General features: G+C 39.1%; 1 protein-coding gene across 1 annotated transcript; it reads left to right on the plus strand.

The window, feature by feature from the left end:
* The first annotated feature begins 13,776 nt into the window (after positions 1–13,776).
* On the plus strand, positions 13,777–15,255 carry TCIM (transcriptional and immune response regulator). Its single transcript, XM_017885335.1, has one exon. The coding sequence runs from the start codon at positions 13,860–13,862 to the stop codon at positions 14,178–14,180; it is 321 nt and encodes a 106-aa protein (XP_017740824.1). The 5' UTR covers positions 13,777–13,859; the 3' UTR covers positions 14,181–15,255.
* The last annotated feature ends 982 nt before the right edge of the window (positions 15,256–16,237 follow it).

Below are 16,237 nucleotides of genomic sequence, written 5' to 3' on the forward strand. Positions count from 1 at the left end.
TGCAGCCACTTGGTGAAAAACCATCCGGCTTTGCATTCAGATAGACCCAAACAAAGACCAAGGCCCTGCGTATTCATTTATTAACTGAGCCTCAGTTTCCACAAATGTCTGACTACTACCCACCTTATGGGACTGCAGTGATGATTTGAAAAGTGTATGAAAGGTGCCTAGGGCAGGGGAAACATGAAATGTTACTTTTCCTGCCCTCTTTCCTCGCCCACACGTGGATCCCTGCTTGACAGGATGCTGGGTATTTACAGTAATCATCTATCTAGTGTTCAATTTCAGACAGTAATTTGTCACACAAACTTCTTCTCCAGTGTTTCTAAAAAAGAAATGAATTCTGCCTCTCTCACTATCGCCAAAATAAAGATAATTGATAACTGAGAGGAATGCCAGAGGTATAAGAGCAAAGTTAGGAAAACATCTTAACTGTTTCCTAAAATGATGAATGTGTGGTCTGATCCAGAGGCGGGAGTTGAAAAGTGAGATGTCTTCTTGCTTCCTGTAGTTCTCGGAAGGTTGGAGGGGGTCTCTAAAAAACTAAGTCGTGAGTTGTGCTGCAGTCACTCAAGTCTCAGAGCAAACTTCTGAGAGGGGGATTGGAGCTCTGCAACACGTCACTCTGATGCTTCTTCCACATCTCTTCTAAAAGACTGCAGCCCTCTCAGCTCTAAAATGATCAGATGCCATGCTCATGGGATTTGGTTGTATGTAACGGACCCAGGAACGAGGTCATTCTCAAAATACCTGCTAAATAGATGCTGCCATCTGATGTGGTCTTTAATGGTTTTAGTGGCTTCTACTCAAGTAGAATATGATGAACTAAGCCTGAGATTTAGGCAGCATTCTGTTATTTCTTTTCTTTTCTTTTTATTTTTTTAAAGTATCTTTTGATATCAGTGACTTCCTGCCAGGAGTACAAAGAGGAAGGAAGGTGAGGGAGCCAGAACAGCGATTCCGTTTTGATACAGCCTGGGCCTTTTGTGTAACCCTAGGGATTTGGGCCTCAGAAGCATGAAAGGCCAGTGGGCGCGTAACCTCGCAGCTGCTCACGGTACAGCCTCTGGCTGGGCTCCCTACTTCCCTCTGGACGAAGAGCTGGGGATGAACTGCAGCACACTCTGTGAACACAGAACCTGATTGGACAAGGGGAACGTCCGGGAACTCAGTGTTCTGAAATGTCTTTAAGGTTAGAAAAACAGAATGTTAGAAATGAACTGGGAATTGAAAAAGAACCAGCCACAGTTCAAGTGAGCAGAATTTGCCAGAATGCTGTGCGTATTTCTTTGGGAAGTCAAAATAAGTGAGCTTCAGACTAGACACTTAGCAGACCCTTAACATATACTTTGTGATTAATGAATAAATGCTCTTTATTCATAAATAGCATGGTTGGTTGTGAAATCCAATAAGGATCAATGGTTAAGCAGCTGAATAGAAATTGTCACCACGAAGGAGAGTTGACTGTACTTTGTTGACTGCATGAAGCTGAAGCTCTGCAGTGTGTTAGGAGAGAAATAAGGCTTGAATGCAAATACCTGCTCTAAAAAGCACCACTCTCTATCCTGTTGCAAAGTAGGTTTAACAGAAGGGAAGGCATTTGTCATCCAGAAAGAAGCAGGCAGGAGGCTGGAGCACTAAAGACATACTTTGTCCACTGGCCAGATTTGTAGGAGCTCAGCCTTTGGTTTGTTTAATCTAGGCTGGGGCACCAAAAATCAGCTTATGCCCCTCAGAAAAGTTCCTCAACTGTGGAGTCTAATCTGTTAAAAAAGGTTATGATGGTCAGTGGCTCACGCCTGTAATCCCAGCACTTTGGGAGGCTGAGCCAGGGGGATCGCTTGAGCTCAGGAGTTCAAAACTAGCTTGGTCAACATAGCAAGGCCCTATCTTTATAATTTTTTTAAAGGTTATGGTTCCAAGTCTTTGCTATTGTAAACAGTGCTGCAATAAACATACGTGCGTGTCTTTATAGTAGAATGATTTATAATCCTTTGGGTATATACCCATTATTGGGATTGCTGGGTCAAATAGTATTTCTGGTTCTAGATCCTTGAGGAATTGCCATATAGTTTTCCACAATGGTTGAACTTATTTACACTTCCACCAACGGTGTAAAAGCATTCCTATTTATCCATATCCTCTCCAGCATCTGTTGTTTCCTGACTTTTTAATAAATGCCCATCAATGATAGACTGGATGAAGAAAATGTGGCACATATACACCGTGGAACACTGTGCAGCCATAAAAAGAATGAGTTCATGTCCTTTGCAGGGACGGACATGCATGAAGCTGGAAGCCAATATTCTCAGCAAACTAACACAGGAACAGAAAACTAAGCATCGCTTGTCCTTACTCATAAGTGAGAGCTGAACAATGAGTACATATGGACACAGGGAGGGGAACGTCACACACTGGGGCCTGTCAGGGGGTGGGGGACAAGGAGAAGGAGAGCATTAGGATAAATACCTAATGCATGTGGAGTTTAAAACCTAGATGACAGGTTGATGCAGCAAACCACCCGTCATATGTATACCTATGTAACAAACCTGCATGTTCTGCACATGTATCCCAGAATTTAACGTAAAATAAATAAAACTTTTAAGAAGGTTATGGTGGTTCCATTCTGTTTACAAAATCTACGTGGTAGGACACATGGCATAGGTCAGTTAACATTTCAGCTGAACCCATTTTAATCACTAGAGGGATTATTTAATGCGGGTAGTTTCTAAATAATTCTAAAGTAAAACTTAGAACACAGTTAACTAGAAATAACACTTAATAAGATTTGTGAGCCTATGTAGAATATTATACCTTGAGAAGAAAAACCACAAAAGATAACACAGTAAGTTGATGTCAGGGACTTTGAAAAATTATGGGAAAATAAATGAAAGTCAGTACATGCTAACGGGCTCAGTAAACAGTTATTTGATATTGTTCAGTGATCAATATCAAACGCTTATTTGACTCAACCTTGGAGCTCCGTTGACCCTTCCCCCATCCAAATCACTAATCTGTATCCAAATCACTAGACCCCATTGCATTTACTTCCAACATTAATCAATGTTCAAAATAACTACAAAGTTTAGAGACTATGATCCATTTCCTCTGCATCTGAGACTTAAAAATCCATAATATATCCTTTTGAGTGCTAATCTACAAGTGATCCTGAAACACATTACTATACCAAAAGCTACTTTCTCTCCCTTCCCAGAGCAGCCTTAACCCCTTTAGGCTGTCTAAAAACTTAGGGTTGACATACTCGAGTAGAAAACTAAGTTTCTCTCTAGAGGTACATGCTTAGATTTTATGCAGTTATATGAACTTGCCTGGCATTTTAGGCAGTCTTAATTGATGTATCAACAAATAGTAAATTAGCTGCGGGTCAGTTTTTCATGCCATGCGTTCTTAAACAGGTGGCTGTTGAGTAGGGAGTGTAGTTAGGTCTTGGGATTGTATTTATCAACTTTTGCCCAGAGCTATGCAGGACCTCACCCCATACCCAACAGCACCGCTAGTGTCCTTTGTCATTGTCCTCTTCTCACTACCTTGGTTCTCCAGCTTCCATTTCATTATCCCTCTATAAATGGAAGAAGGGACACTTTGGGATGTTTGAAGGAGTGACTCACAGGACTAATAAACATATATAGTATTCGTTTCTCTAGGAGACAGCAAAGTGGATGGAAGGCACTAGAAATAAAATTAAAACTTTATTTTATTAAGTAAAAGGACAAATACACAAAGAAAGACATGAATGAGTGTCCATATGGTCTAAATTATTGAGACATTTTATATGTTCCTACAGTTTAGTTAAAGAGATATTTTTAAAACAACTCCAAAAATGATGGTAGTGTAGTATGGGATTATCTGTCAGTGCAGGGTAGTTATGTTGAAGGTCTTACACAAAACTGCCCAAAACAGCAGCAGCAACAACTCATTACGCAAAAGTTTATTGAAGAAAATGATGACTATCTCCCCTGCAGAGCAGTGGAAAGGTCATTAAAATTATCCAGTTGAGAGGTTTTCAAACTGTACGTTACGGCCCACTAGAGAGTTCTGAGATGGGTTCCATGGGCTGGGAGCAGTTTTTTGTTAAATATGATAGAATAGAATATAATAGAATGAAAAACAATATAGGGCATAAGGCTAGTAAAGTTACTTCTTTTTGAAATTTGTGTTTCAGTTATAATATGTATCCATTATATTTGTACCCTACACACATACACACCCCAGACACACCCACAAACATCCTTTTAAAACTTTTTAAATTTTTTTAAATCAGAGTCTCATTCTGTCGCCCAGGCTGGAGTGCAGTGGCATGATTCCAGCTCACTGCAACCTCCACCTCCCGGATTCAAGTGATTCAGCCTCCGAAGTAGCTGGGACTAGAGGCACACACCACCACGCCCAGCTAATTTTTTTGTATTTTTAGTTGAGATGGGGTTTCTCTATGTTGACCAGGCTGGTCTCGAACTCCTAACCTCAAGTGATCCATCTACTGAGGCCTCCCAAAGTGCTGGGATTACAGGTGCGAGCCACCGCGCTTGGCCTGTTCTTTTATTATAATAACTGAAACAAAACTATTACGCTATTATATGTGTGTGTAACTTGGTGACATAGGCTACAGTTCATAGGCCAAAAATAAGATAAATAAAAATAAACACTAATCTATTCCCACTAATGACATGCCTCTGCTCTACACCTGCTTGGTGGTCATCCAGGTGACTCTATGTGAACGCCGTCACTGCTTATTCTTTCATGAACTCTCTCTTTAATTTCGCTGAGTCAGAATATGTCTTCCTGGAGCTTACTGATAAGCCTGATTTCTATCTATCCCTAGGTGCCTTTCAGACAAGCTTGGTTTTTCTTCCGCACAATAACCCTTCAAACATTTGAACTGAGACATGTTGTCCCTGCCGAGGTTTCGCTTCACCTCACAAAGCATTCCAGGACTTCCACTCAGTTGATGTTATGAACCTTTGCTAATTAAATTTCTGTATATACCCTCACCAGTTTGGGCTGCTTATAGCTCTTAGAAAGATAGAATTAGGTTGTCCTGCAAAGAGAAGAGCCAGATGTGGCTGCACCCTGATCAGGAAAAGAAAAGAAATAGACGATGAGCTTCAGGAATGGCCCTGGGTATCATTTACAATACTACTTATAACATCTGGGAAGCTCACGTAAGAAGTTCTATTTCCCTTATGGATCCCTCCTGGAGAATGACTGAAGTGTGGCAACGTCACAAAACACAGCCAGAAGCCCGCATTGAGAGAGTTGGAATGAGGAGTGGGAAGAGATAGTTCATAAAGACTTATTTTGGCTTTAGTCATAGATTTTAGAAACACACACTAGTAGAAATACATATAAATATCTCATGCTCACTTCCTGAGAAAAGCATGCTAGTTTATATTCACAACTGTTTTCTTTTTAAAGAAGCTATAAATACCAGGGGCTCAATATCTGAATCTGAACAGCTAATTAAAATTTTTAAAAAAGAACAGCTTATCTTCCGTTCCTTTTTTAGGAAACATTTCAAATATAGACTGATGGTTTAACAAAAGACAGCTGTTTCATTTCACATGCAAAAACATCATATGAAAAGAGGCACTTCTAAAAAATTGTTTTGGCTATAATTCTTTTCAATAAAGTAGCAGATTTTTCACCATGGTTTGACAGAAAGCCTTTGAAAATGCATTTCATCAGATTTATTTTTTGAAATCTGTATGCTTCAGAATTTCTTCCTATTTTCCCTCTTTATGATCCCCAAAATAAATGTTAGAATTGAAATTTCTAAATTGCCTACTACTCTTTCTTATCAGCAATAATTAAAGACGAAAATGTATTTAACAAAGTTTCGCTGAAAGAAAATGTTAACTGATTAATTTTAAAAGAGATCAACCACAACTACGAAAGAATAGAAACCGAGAATAGACCTTATGTGAAAATGACCCCAAACAACGAACTACTTAGGAGAATGATCGTCACTTCCGTTGTTAAGTATGGAAAAGTGAAAGACACTCAACACCAGAAAAATAGAAACAACACAGCCACTAAGCGGCGCTTTCAGCTTTGTGTGTTGCTTATCCCTCTCTGGACTAAATACTAAATATTTTTTATGCGAAAAAATTCTAAACTACTTAAAATTTACTTCATGCCAGGCATCATTTTGGGTTCTGGATTTATACGTAACTTGAGTGAAGAAACTTGATAATTTTTACTGAAAAATAATAAAGAATTAAACTTATACTTCAGATTTCTCCTCTGAACTCCAGTTTCCTGTATTCAGCAGCCTCCTTGGTTGTGCTGCAGGCATTTCAGGTTTACTGTTTTGCATGTCTGAACTCTTGATCTTTCTCTCATGCTCTCTCCACCTTCAGATGCCCTACCTCAGCCTTCCTGACCAACCTGCTCAAGACTCAACCTGGGAGCTCCGTTGACCCTTATCCCACCCTCTATCCAAATCACCAGATCCCATTGCGTTTACTTCCAAAACGCCTTTCAAATAATCTGCTTGCTCTCTGAAACCATGATTGTTCTTTTTTGGTTGTTGTCTTTAATGGTCCAACAGCCAAAGTGCGAAGGGTCATTACGGGAATTAAATAAAATTGTGTACGTTGTCATTTAACACTACTCTAAAGACAATCCTTTTATTAAGCCATCTAGGGACTTTGAACATAGCGAGAAATGTAGATCTAATCCCTGCTTTTGATAGAGGTAGCCTTTAAATGAGTAATCCCCAAAATAAATGTATGTTTGCAAACTCTAATAAGTGCTACTAAATAAGAGTAATGGGTATATTGGCAGGAATTAGGAAAGCCTCACTGAGCAAAGTGACTTCAGAAGAAAACAAAATCTAAAAACTTGAGCAGTTTTCCTTCCATGCTTGTAAACTTTTAAAGACTGCCAGTTGCACTTGGGATAACATTTTAAATCTCTAACACGGCCTTCAGCGCCCTGCAGCATTTGGCTTCTGCCTGCCAATCTAGCCTTGTCTTCCTCTCCTCTCCTCATTGGTTTCTGTTCCCCATGTACGTTGTCTTTATGTCTGCTTTTCTGCTTCTAACTCATTCCTACCGCAGGGCCTTTGCACAGGATTTTCCTTCCATCTCCAAAGCTCCTTGCTGTGCTCTTCCACAGGCTTTCCAGGACCCGACCAATTTAAATGAAGCCTCGCCTTGTTTTCTCCTTTATATCTTTGGATGATTTTCATTCTCTAGCATGTATAAACATTTTCTTCGTATAATTACATGTTTACTTATTTGTTTAAAGTGTCTTTTCTTCTTTAGACCTTGTGTTCCACAAATACAAGGGCCATGTCCATTTCCCTCTCAATGTATGCCTGACGCAGAGTAGGCATTCAACAAATATTTGTGAATAAATCTATAAATCACTGAATAAGTTCATGAAAAGGCAAATGGAAGAAAGCTGCAGTAGAATCTTTAAACTGTAGGAGATGAATAAATAATGAGTATAATGAAGAAGCTATGCTATGGTAGAAAAAAACACAGAATTTGAAATTAGAAAATAAAAGTTTCAGGGTTAGCTCTTCATTTAATTAGCGCTAAGATTCTGGAAATCTCATTTAACTTCTGTAATCTTACGTTTTATTCATCTGTAAAATGAAGATAACATCAGTGATGTAGTGAAAGTCAAATGAGATAATATATGTGAAAGTGCTTTGTGAATTCAAACACAGCATGAACTTTTTTGTGTTAAAGCAAAAATGTCCAGGGACAATTCAGCTGATGTTTCAAGTACAGATTTCAGATTGCTGGCCTCTACACTCCAGTCGCCTTCAGGAAATTGCCACAGAGGTAAGCTAGTGCACAAAGACAGCATCAAAGTAAATTTTCTGTGCACTTAATTTCTTTTATCTATTAATGTAATAATTAAATAACTGTGCATTGGATGTACACTATGTACCAGCTGCTATGCCATGCACTAAAGCTATAAGTAAGAATGCACCATCATTTTTAATTTAAAAAGACAAACCTAAGGCACAGTGCATGGCAAAAGGAGGAGCAACAAATGTTCAGGGAACTCTTGGCAGAAGAGATTTTGGAGATATAAAAAAAATTGGAAATGAATTCAGGTTTTACACTTACCATGGACAGATTGTTTAGCCTCAATGAGTCCAATTCCTTGCTTGTGTGAAAATTAAGGTCAATAATACCTACCTCCAATATGGTTGTAAAGAGTAATTTAGTTATTATATGTAGGAAACCAGATATACTAGTCACTTAATAAATTTTGTTCTTTATCTTTTCTCTCAAATCTCTTCATTGGACACAAAACTAATGAGGCTCATTTATTGCTGGCAAATAGATACTAAATCTCTTTGTATAATGAACAAAAACAGGAAAACTGATGCCTGGAAGAAAATAGGCTAGACCAGAAGCTGCTTCTTTTAATCAGTCTTCATTATCTTCTGTCTTTACTGTAGAAAGCACAATTCTATAAGGTGTCCACATGCAATTTGTGAATCTTGCGAATATCTTTTTAGATCCTGTTATCCACATCATTCACTGAAAATATTTATACAAAGAAGGGAAAGAACAGGATGGCAACAGTAAACACCTTTCCAAGCATACATAGAGTTAGCATACATAGAGTCCCCTTTGGCAAAAAGCATCAGCAAATTGTAACCTTAGGGCATGTGTCACATTTCTGGGAAACAGAAACTGACATTGTTTTCCTGCAGACGGTCTTGTCCTCTAAACAGTTTTGAAACTCCTTAATCTCTCAAATTCATCTGAATGCTTGTAGGCAGTACTCAAGGAGAGCTGTTCAATGTCATGTAAAAATATAATCCACACTTTCTGAAGACCGAGCTTGCAGCTAATTTGAAAGCAATGCAGGATAGAGTTTAAGATCATCGACTTTGGAGTCAAGTAGCCCTGGCTTCAGGTTGTCTTATAGCTGAAGGGAGAGGGGAGTATATTATTTTCCCATTGCTGCTGTAAAAAACTGACATGAATTTAGTGAGTTAAAACAACACAAATTTATTATCTTATAGTTTAGAATGCCAGATATCCAAAATGGGTCTGCAGGAATCTGTTCTTTCTGGAGGATCTAGGGGAGAATCTGTTTCCTTGTCTGTTCCAGTTTCTAACTGCTGTCCACATTCCTGTGCGCACAGCTCCTTCCTCCATCTTCAAAGACAATAACCCAGCATCTTCTCTCCTTTCTGACCTTCTGACTCCCTCTTGTAAGAACTCATGATTACATGGGCTGCCCGGAAAATCCCAGATAAATCTCCACATCTGAAGATGTTGAACTTGTTCATACTTGCAAGATCTCTTTTGCTGTTTACAGTTTCCATTTGCTTATATTCATAAATTTCAGGGATTAAAACATGGACATCTTATGGAGCCATGCTTCCATTTATTACAGGAATAGATTTTTTATTGCCTCAGTTCTCTTATTTTTGACTTAAGAACTGCAATAGTTCCTATTGCAAAGGGTAGTTAGGAGAATTAAATATAATTGCATATGCTGTCATTTAACATTACTATAAAAAACAATCCTTTTATTAAGTGATCTTGGAACTTTGAACATGGTGAGAAAGGTAGATCCAATCCCTGCTCTTGATAGAGCCTTTGAATGAGTAATCCCCCAAATAAATGTATGTTTGCAAACTCTAATAAAAAGTGCTACTAAGGAAGAGTAATGGGTATGTTGGCAAGAACTAGGAAAGTCTCTCTGAGCAAGTAGCTTTTAGTTGAGATTGTATGAGCAACCAGGAATTACCCACCTGAGATAAAAACTTATTATATATATAAAAATAAAGTATAAAATAAAATATATGTAAATATATATACTTTATATATATTTGTATATACTTATATATATAATTACATACCTGAGATAAAAAGTATTTAAAATAACATTCTAGAAAAGGAGAAGGATATGCAAATCCTTACAGCAGGAATGAATGTGGTGTATCTAAGGAATTTGAAGGCATAAAGACACAGCAGGTCATGTTCAAAGAGGTCATGCAAAGTTTACCGCAAAAGTGATTTAATCAGAGCGCTTATTAGGAAATATGGCTCTGGGTGCTGTGCAGGGAATTTGGGGCAAGAGGGAAATCAGGAATGCCAGGAAAGCTAGTTATTTGGTTTTAGTCTAGTGAGAGATGATAGAATAATTTAGGCTGGGGTCCCGAAGAAACAGACTCTGAGATGCAGATCAGCGGCAGGTGACTGGTTGTGGAGTGCCGTCAGCATCAATGCCTGCAGATGGGAAAGATGCAAGATTGGACAGAGGGAGATCTCAGCCTACGCTGAAAGGTGTTCTGAAGGTTAGATGACCCCTTAGAGTTGACATGGACAAGGAGAGCAGGATTTTACACCACCATGTGGATCAGTCACTGGATATAGCTGCACCTGGAAGGGAAAAAGGGTAGCCTTAGGTGACGTAAGCTTCAGTAGTGGCAGTCCCCAAAGCGGGCTGATAGCTGAGCACTTGGGAAAATCTTTTTTTTTTTTTTTTTTTTGAGACGGAGTCTCGCTCTGTCGCCCGGGCTGGAGTGCAGTGGCCGGATCTCAGCTCACTGCAAGCTCCGCCTCCCGGGTTTACGCCATTCTCCTGCCTCAGCCTCCCGAGTAGCTGGGACTACAGGCGCCCGCCACCTCGCCCGGCTAGTTTTTTTGTATTTTTTAGTAGAGACGGGGTTTCACCGTGTTAGCCAGGATGGTCTCGATCTCCTGACCTCGTGATCCGCCCGTCTCGGCCTCCCAAAGTGCTGGGATTACAGGCTTGAGCCACCGCGCCCAGCCGCACTTGGGAAAATCTTAAAGGGAGTTCTGGATCGTGCATCACAGCATCCACCATATGAATGGTTGGCATAAATGGCAATGAAAATAGAGAGAAAGTAGAAGGCTTTGGGAAACATTTTCTAGATAGAACTGACAGAACTTGACCATAGATTATGTATAGGGAGAGAAAGAAAGGGAGTTATTAAGGATCATAGCAAGGTTTATTTTATGACAGAATGAATATGTATACCATATTTTCATATATTTATATTGATTAGTTAGATAAATAAATGAGTCTACACTTCAGAGGCCAGGGCTAGGCAGGAATCAAAATTCAGGAGTAATCAATAAATAGGGTATCAGAAAAAGCATGAGCCCACATAAGAATCACCTCAAGAAAGAACATAGTATAAGAAGATTGAGGCCGGGCACGGTGGTTCATGCTTGTAATCCCAACACTTTGGGAGGCCGAGGCAGGTAGGTCACCTGAGGTCGAAACCAGCCTGACCAAAATGGTGAAACCCCGCCTCTACTAAAAAAAAAATACAAAATTAGCTGGGCATGGTGGTGCATGCCTGTAATCCCAGCTACCCGGAAGGCTGAGGCAGGAGAGTCACTTGAACCGGAAGGCAGAGGTTGCGGTGAGCCAAGATCGTGCCATTGCACTCCAGCCTGGGCAATAAGAGCGAAACTCTGTCTCCAAAAAAAAAAAAAAAAAAAAAAAAAAAAAAAGATTGATAAGTCCTTGAGTTATGACAATAATTAAGAGGGGTTTTGTGAATCCCTGTCCTCTGCTTGGCACATAATAAAAGCTCAGTAAATCCTTGTTGCCATAATAATAATTTTTTCTAATTTAGCAAGGGAAGTGATGCTGCCACAAAAGTGTGCTATATAGGCCTGTAAAATCCATAGTCATAGACAGCAGAACAAAGGGTTCTTCTGGAACCCTTGGAAAAACTGGAACACACATCAGTTGCATGGCTGGAGAGTTGAACAGTGGCACACCTAGAAATGTCTTTCAAGGAGGCATCCTTCAGAAGAAATCAGCCTGGGCTCCTATTTGTCATTCATTCCTCATATCCAAATTTTCAGCAATCCTCTTAGCTTTACCTTCACAATATGCCAGAATTGAATCAGTTCTCACTACTTCCACATTCTCCCTAGTGGAAACTTTCATCCTCTCTTTCTTGGATTATTTGAACATCTTCTGACTAGTCTTCCTGCTCCCCACTCCTTGCTTACTTCCCTGAAATCTATTCTCTTCTAAGACGTGTCAGTGATCTTTTAAAATTATAAGAAAAACCATGCCATTTCTCTTCTCCAAATTCTCCAAAGCCTACCTGTCTCCTACAGCCTACGAGCTAAAAACACAATCAAAGCCTGTGAGGTTGCACACAGCCTGCTCCTGCCCTTTTTCCACTGCCTACTCACCGTTACCTCATCTCCTCCCACTCTGCCCTGGCCACTCTGCTCTGACCACACTGGTCCCTGGCTGTTTTCCACACACTCCTTGCACACTCTTTTCTTCAACCCTCTGTACTTGCTCCTTTGCCCACAGCACCCTTCCTGCAGATATCCATACAGCTGACTGCCTCTCTCACCTCCATCAAGTCTTTGCACAATGTCTCATTACAAGAAGTTGTGCCTGAATATCCTAGGAAAATGTCAACCCTCTCTTTCCACTCCTGTACAACTCTGCTTCATTTTTACTCATAATATTCATTACTCCCTGACATGGTATATATTATAAATGTATGTTTCTATTGTCTATTTCCCAGTAGAACATACACTTCATTAAGGTAAAAAAGGGATTCTTTGCGTGGTTTGGTTTGGTTGGGTTGGTTTTGTTTGGTTTACTGTTTCATTCCCAATGCCTCGAAAAGTTCTGGCTAATAACACACTTTTAATAAATATTGATTAAATAAACGAGTGGATAAGTGAGTGAGTGAATGAATGAAGAAAATATAAGGAGAGTCTCCAACTCAATTTTCTAGTGAGGTACCTTCCCCACTGTGTCTCCCTTTGTGCATTTTCTAGATCTTACTTGACTAGATAAAAGAAAATAAAAGACCTGTCCTGCTTTCTTAAAGGACTAGAAAGAGGACCAGGCACAAGATCCACAAAGAGAATCTCCAGGACACTTTGAAGCTCACATTTAGCATATGACAACTCCAGAGGTCAGTGGGGACACTGGCTGGCTTGAATATTGTGAAAGGCAGGAAGAACACATTTATATTCTTCCAAAGAAGTTATTGCTGTATGTCTGGGTAATGCCAAAATCAATTTGAAAACAAAAGATCACCTCATTCATTTTGGGCACGGTGCACGTAAAACACCCGATTAACTTTTCCTGCTGACTTTTTTGATAGCTATTGTTGTGGATGTACACACAAGCCTAAGGAGATAGCCTCTACTATTCATATGATTACTACATTCAAATTACAATTGTCTTCAGCGACACTTAGCACTTATACACAATCTCCGAAAAGTCACCGTTTCAAACTGTGTCATGTCAGCGTTTTGTACTTAAAATCCTGTCCTAGAATTGATCACATGCCAAATTATTATCCTTGATTACTCAACTTTCTCTCAGTAGCTCTGGAGGTGCCCCTGATATGGACGTCCAAAGGGCACTGATGTGGACTGCCAAGTGTTTGCAGTGCACTTTAATTACTTCTCTGGGAATGAAAGCTTTCCTGTGGTTAGCAGAACTGCTTGTTATAACTGTGGTTTAGGAAGATTTGAGAGTCTAAGCAACCTTGTTTATGTCTTATCTTTGTATTTTCCTGTCTTCAGCTATTTTCTTAAAGGAAGGCCCAGGTCTATATTATCCTACTGCCAGATATGAAGTAAAATGAATACTCACAGCCCTGCCCCTAATCACTGAACACAGCTTTTAGTAATGTTTTACACAAGGACAGGATATTGGCAACTCAACTGTTAAGCCTTTCTGTGATTATTCTTCCTTGAGATCACTCTGATGTCACCAGTGTAATTTGAGCCTGGAGCTTTTGTTCACACTTTAAATAGCAGTCCCAGAATGATTTCACTACAGACTCTCTGGAAAGCCTGGGAGCTGAATTCCGGAAGATCCCCACATCGATGAAAGCAAAGCGAAGCCACCAAGCCATCATCATGTCCACGTCGCTACGAGTCAGCCCGTCCATCCACGGCTACCACTTCGACACAGCCTCTCGTAAGAAAGCCGTGGGCAACATCTTTGAAAACATAGACCAAGAATCACTACAAAGGCTCTTCAGAAACTCTGGAGACAAGAAAGCAGAGGAGAGAGCCAAGATCATTTTTGCCATAGATCAAGATGTGGAGGAGAAAACACGTGCCCTGATGGCCTTGAAGAAGAGGACAAAAGACAAGCTTTTCCAGTTTCTGAATCTGCGGAAATATTCCATCAAAGTTCACTGAGGAGAAGAGAATGGATAACGACGTTATCCAAGAACGGACATTCAAAGACCAAGTGAGTTTGTGAGATTCTAACAGATGCAGCATTTTGCTGCTACCTTGCAAGCTTCTCTTCTGTCAGGACTCCAGAGTCTGGAAAGGGATCGGGACTGGAAAGGGACCAGGACTGAACAGACTGGTTACAAAGACTCCAAACAATGTCTCGCCCCATGCTGTTACAGTGGAGAACAAAATGCTTTCAGCAAGGATGTGAAAACTCTCATGTCCCTGCAGGAAAGGATTGATGCTGATAGAAGAGCCTGGACAGATGTAATGAGAACTAAAGGAAACAGATGGCTGGAGATGACATATATCCAGGGTCACTTTGTCAGGCCCTAGGACTTAAATTTAAGCTGAACTTCTTTTTTTTTTTTTTTTTACCAAATAGATAGGGGAAGGGAGGAGGGAGAGGGAGGACAGGGAGAGAAAATACCGTGCATAAATTGTTTACTGAATTTTTATATCTGAATGTTCAAAATGTTGCCAAGCCTGAATGTTGTCTATTGGTATAGATTTTTAGAAATCAATAATTGATTACTTATTTGCACTTATTACAATGCCTGAAAAAGTGCACCACATGGATGTTAAGTACAAAATCAAGAAAGTAAGATGTCTTCAGCAGCTCTGTAAAACCATACGGCACCTTTTGGTTTGTAAAAGGTTTTTTTATACACTTCAAACAGGTTGCACAAAAGTTAAAATAATGGGGTCTTTTATAAATCCAAAGTACTGTGAAAACATTTTATATAGTTTTTAAATCTTCTGACTAATGCTAAAATGTAATCTAATTAAATTTCATACAGTTACTGCAGTAAGCATTAGGAAGTGAATATGATATACTAAATAGTTTATAAAGACGCTATAGTTTCTATAATTTATTTTACTGGCAAATGTCATGCAACAATAATAAATTATTTTAAACTTTGTGGCTTTTGGTCTGTGATGCTTGGTCTCAAAGGAAGAAATAAGATGGTAAATGTTGATAGTTACAAACTTTTCTAAAGATGTGTCTCTAACAATAAAAGTTAATTTTAGAGTAGCTTTATATTAATTACCAAACTTTTTCAAAACAAATTCTTACATCAAATATCTGGAAAGTTTCTCTGTCTCAATCTTAAAATATAAAATAGATATAGAAATTGATAGATTGACTCCTTGGCAGTGCTATTTATGTATCCATTAAGGATGAGTTTTAAAAGACTTCTTTCTCTTCATACTTTTGAAAAATGTCTTCTATGATTACAGTGGCTATGTACATGTGTACATCTATTTCTCCCAAGCAATATGTTTTGGGTTTAGAGTCTGAATGATGACCAAGATTCTGTGTGTTACTACTGTTTGTTTAATAGGAACAAATATAGAAATAATATTATCTCTTTGCTTATTTCCCATTAAAATTATAACAAAATGTTTCTGGGACAGCATACATAAATGCTTGCTATGCTTTCCTAACAAAAAGAAATAAAACTTCTCCAGAAGTTAAGCATTTTAGGAACACCTAAAGTGTTTTTCAAAATGCTGATCACAGTAAGTCAAAACAAGTGAACTACCTCAGATCTGCTGGGAGGGTTACAAATCAGGATTATAAATACTATGTTTTTAAAAAGAAAATCAAATGGCAAATTCTATGTTCAAATAGATTTTTGAATTTCTGTGTTCAAAATAACTTACTCATTCACTGAAGATAATGCAAACCACTTTATTAAAAAGGAGCTCTTTCCAAGAGATCATTCAGGAAGATGATGCATTAATTTGCAAAATTGTGTGTGGTGTGTATTTGTGCATTTTACTAGGAGGAATATTGATAATTTTCATGAGATTTGTAGAGACAGCCATAACTCCAAAAAAAGTTATAAACAAAAGAAGGGTTTGGGGAGTAGCAGGAGAATTGGAGGAAGCCTAACCCAGCCTGGGGACATCCTAGACAATTCCACAGAAATTTTCCCTGTGCTGTGTTATGGGAGTATGAAAGAGAAGGCTGTAAAGAGGCCCTCTGCTCCATGACCCTACTTTCCCATCCT

Source organism: Rhinopithecus bieti, unplaced genomic scaffold (assembly GCF_001698545.2).
Source record: "Rhinopithecus bieti isolate Rb0 unplaced genomic scaffold, ASM169854v2 scaffold_13689, whole genome shotgun sequence".
NCBI classification, from domain to species: domain Eukaryota; kingdom Metazoa; phylum Chordata; class Mammalia; order Primates; family Cercopithecidae; genus Rhinopithecus; species Rhinopithecus bieti.

Excerpts from the sequence above, each read along its gene's own strand:
- TCIM (XM_017885335.1), top strand. The coding sequence starts at position 13,860 with ATGAAAGCAAAGCGAAGCCACCAAGCCATCATCATGTCCACGTCGCTA.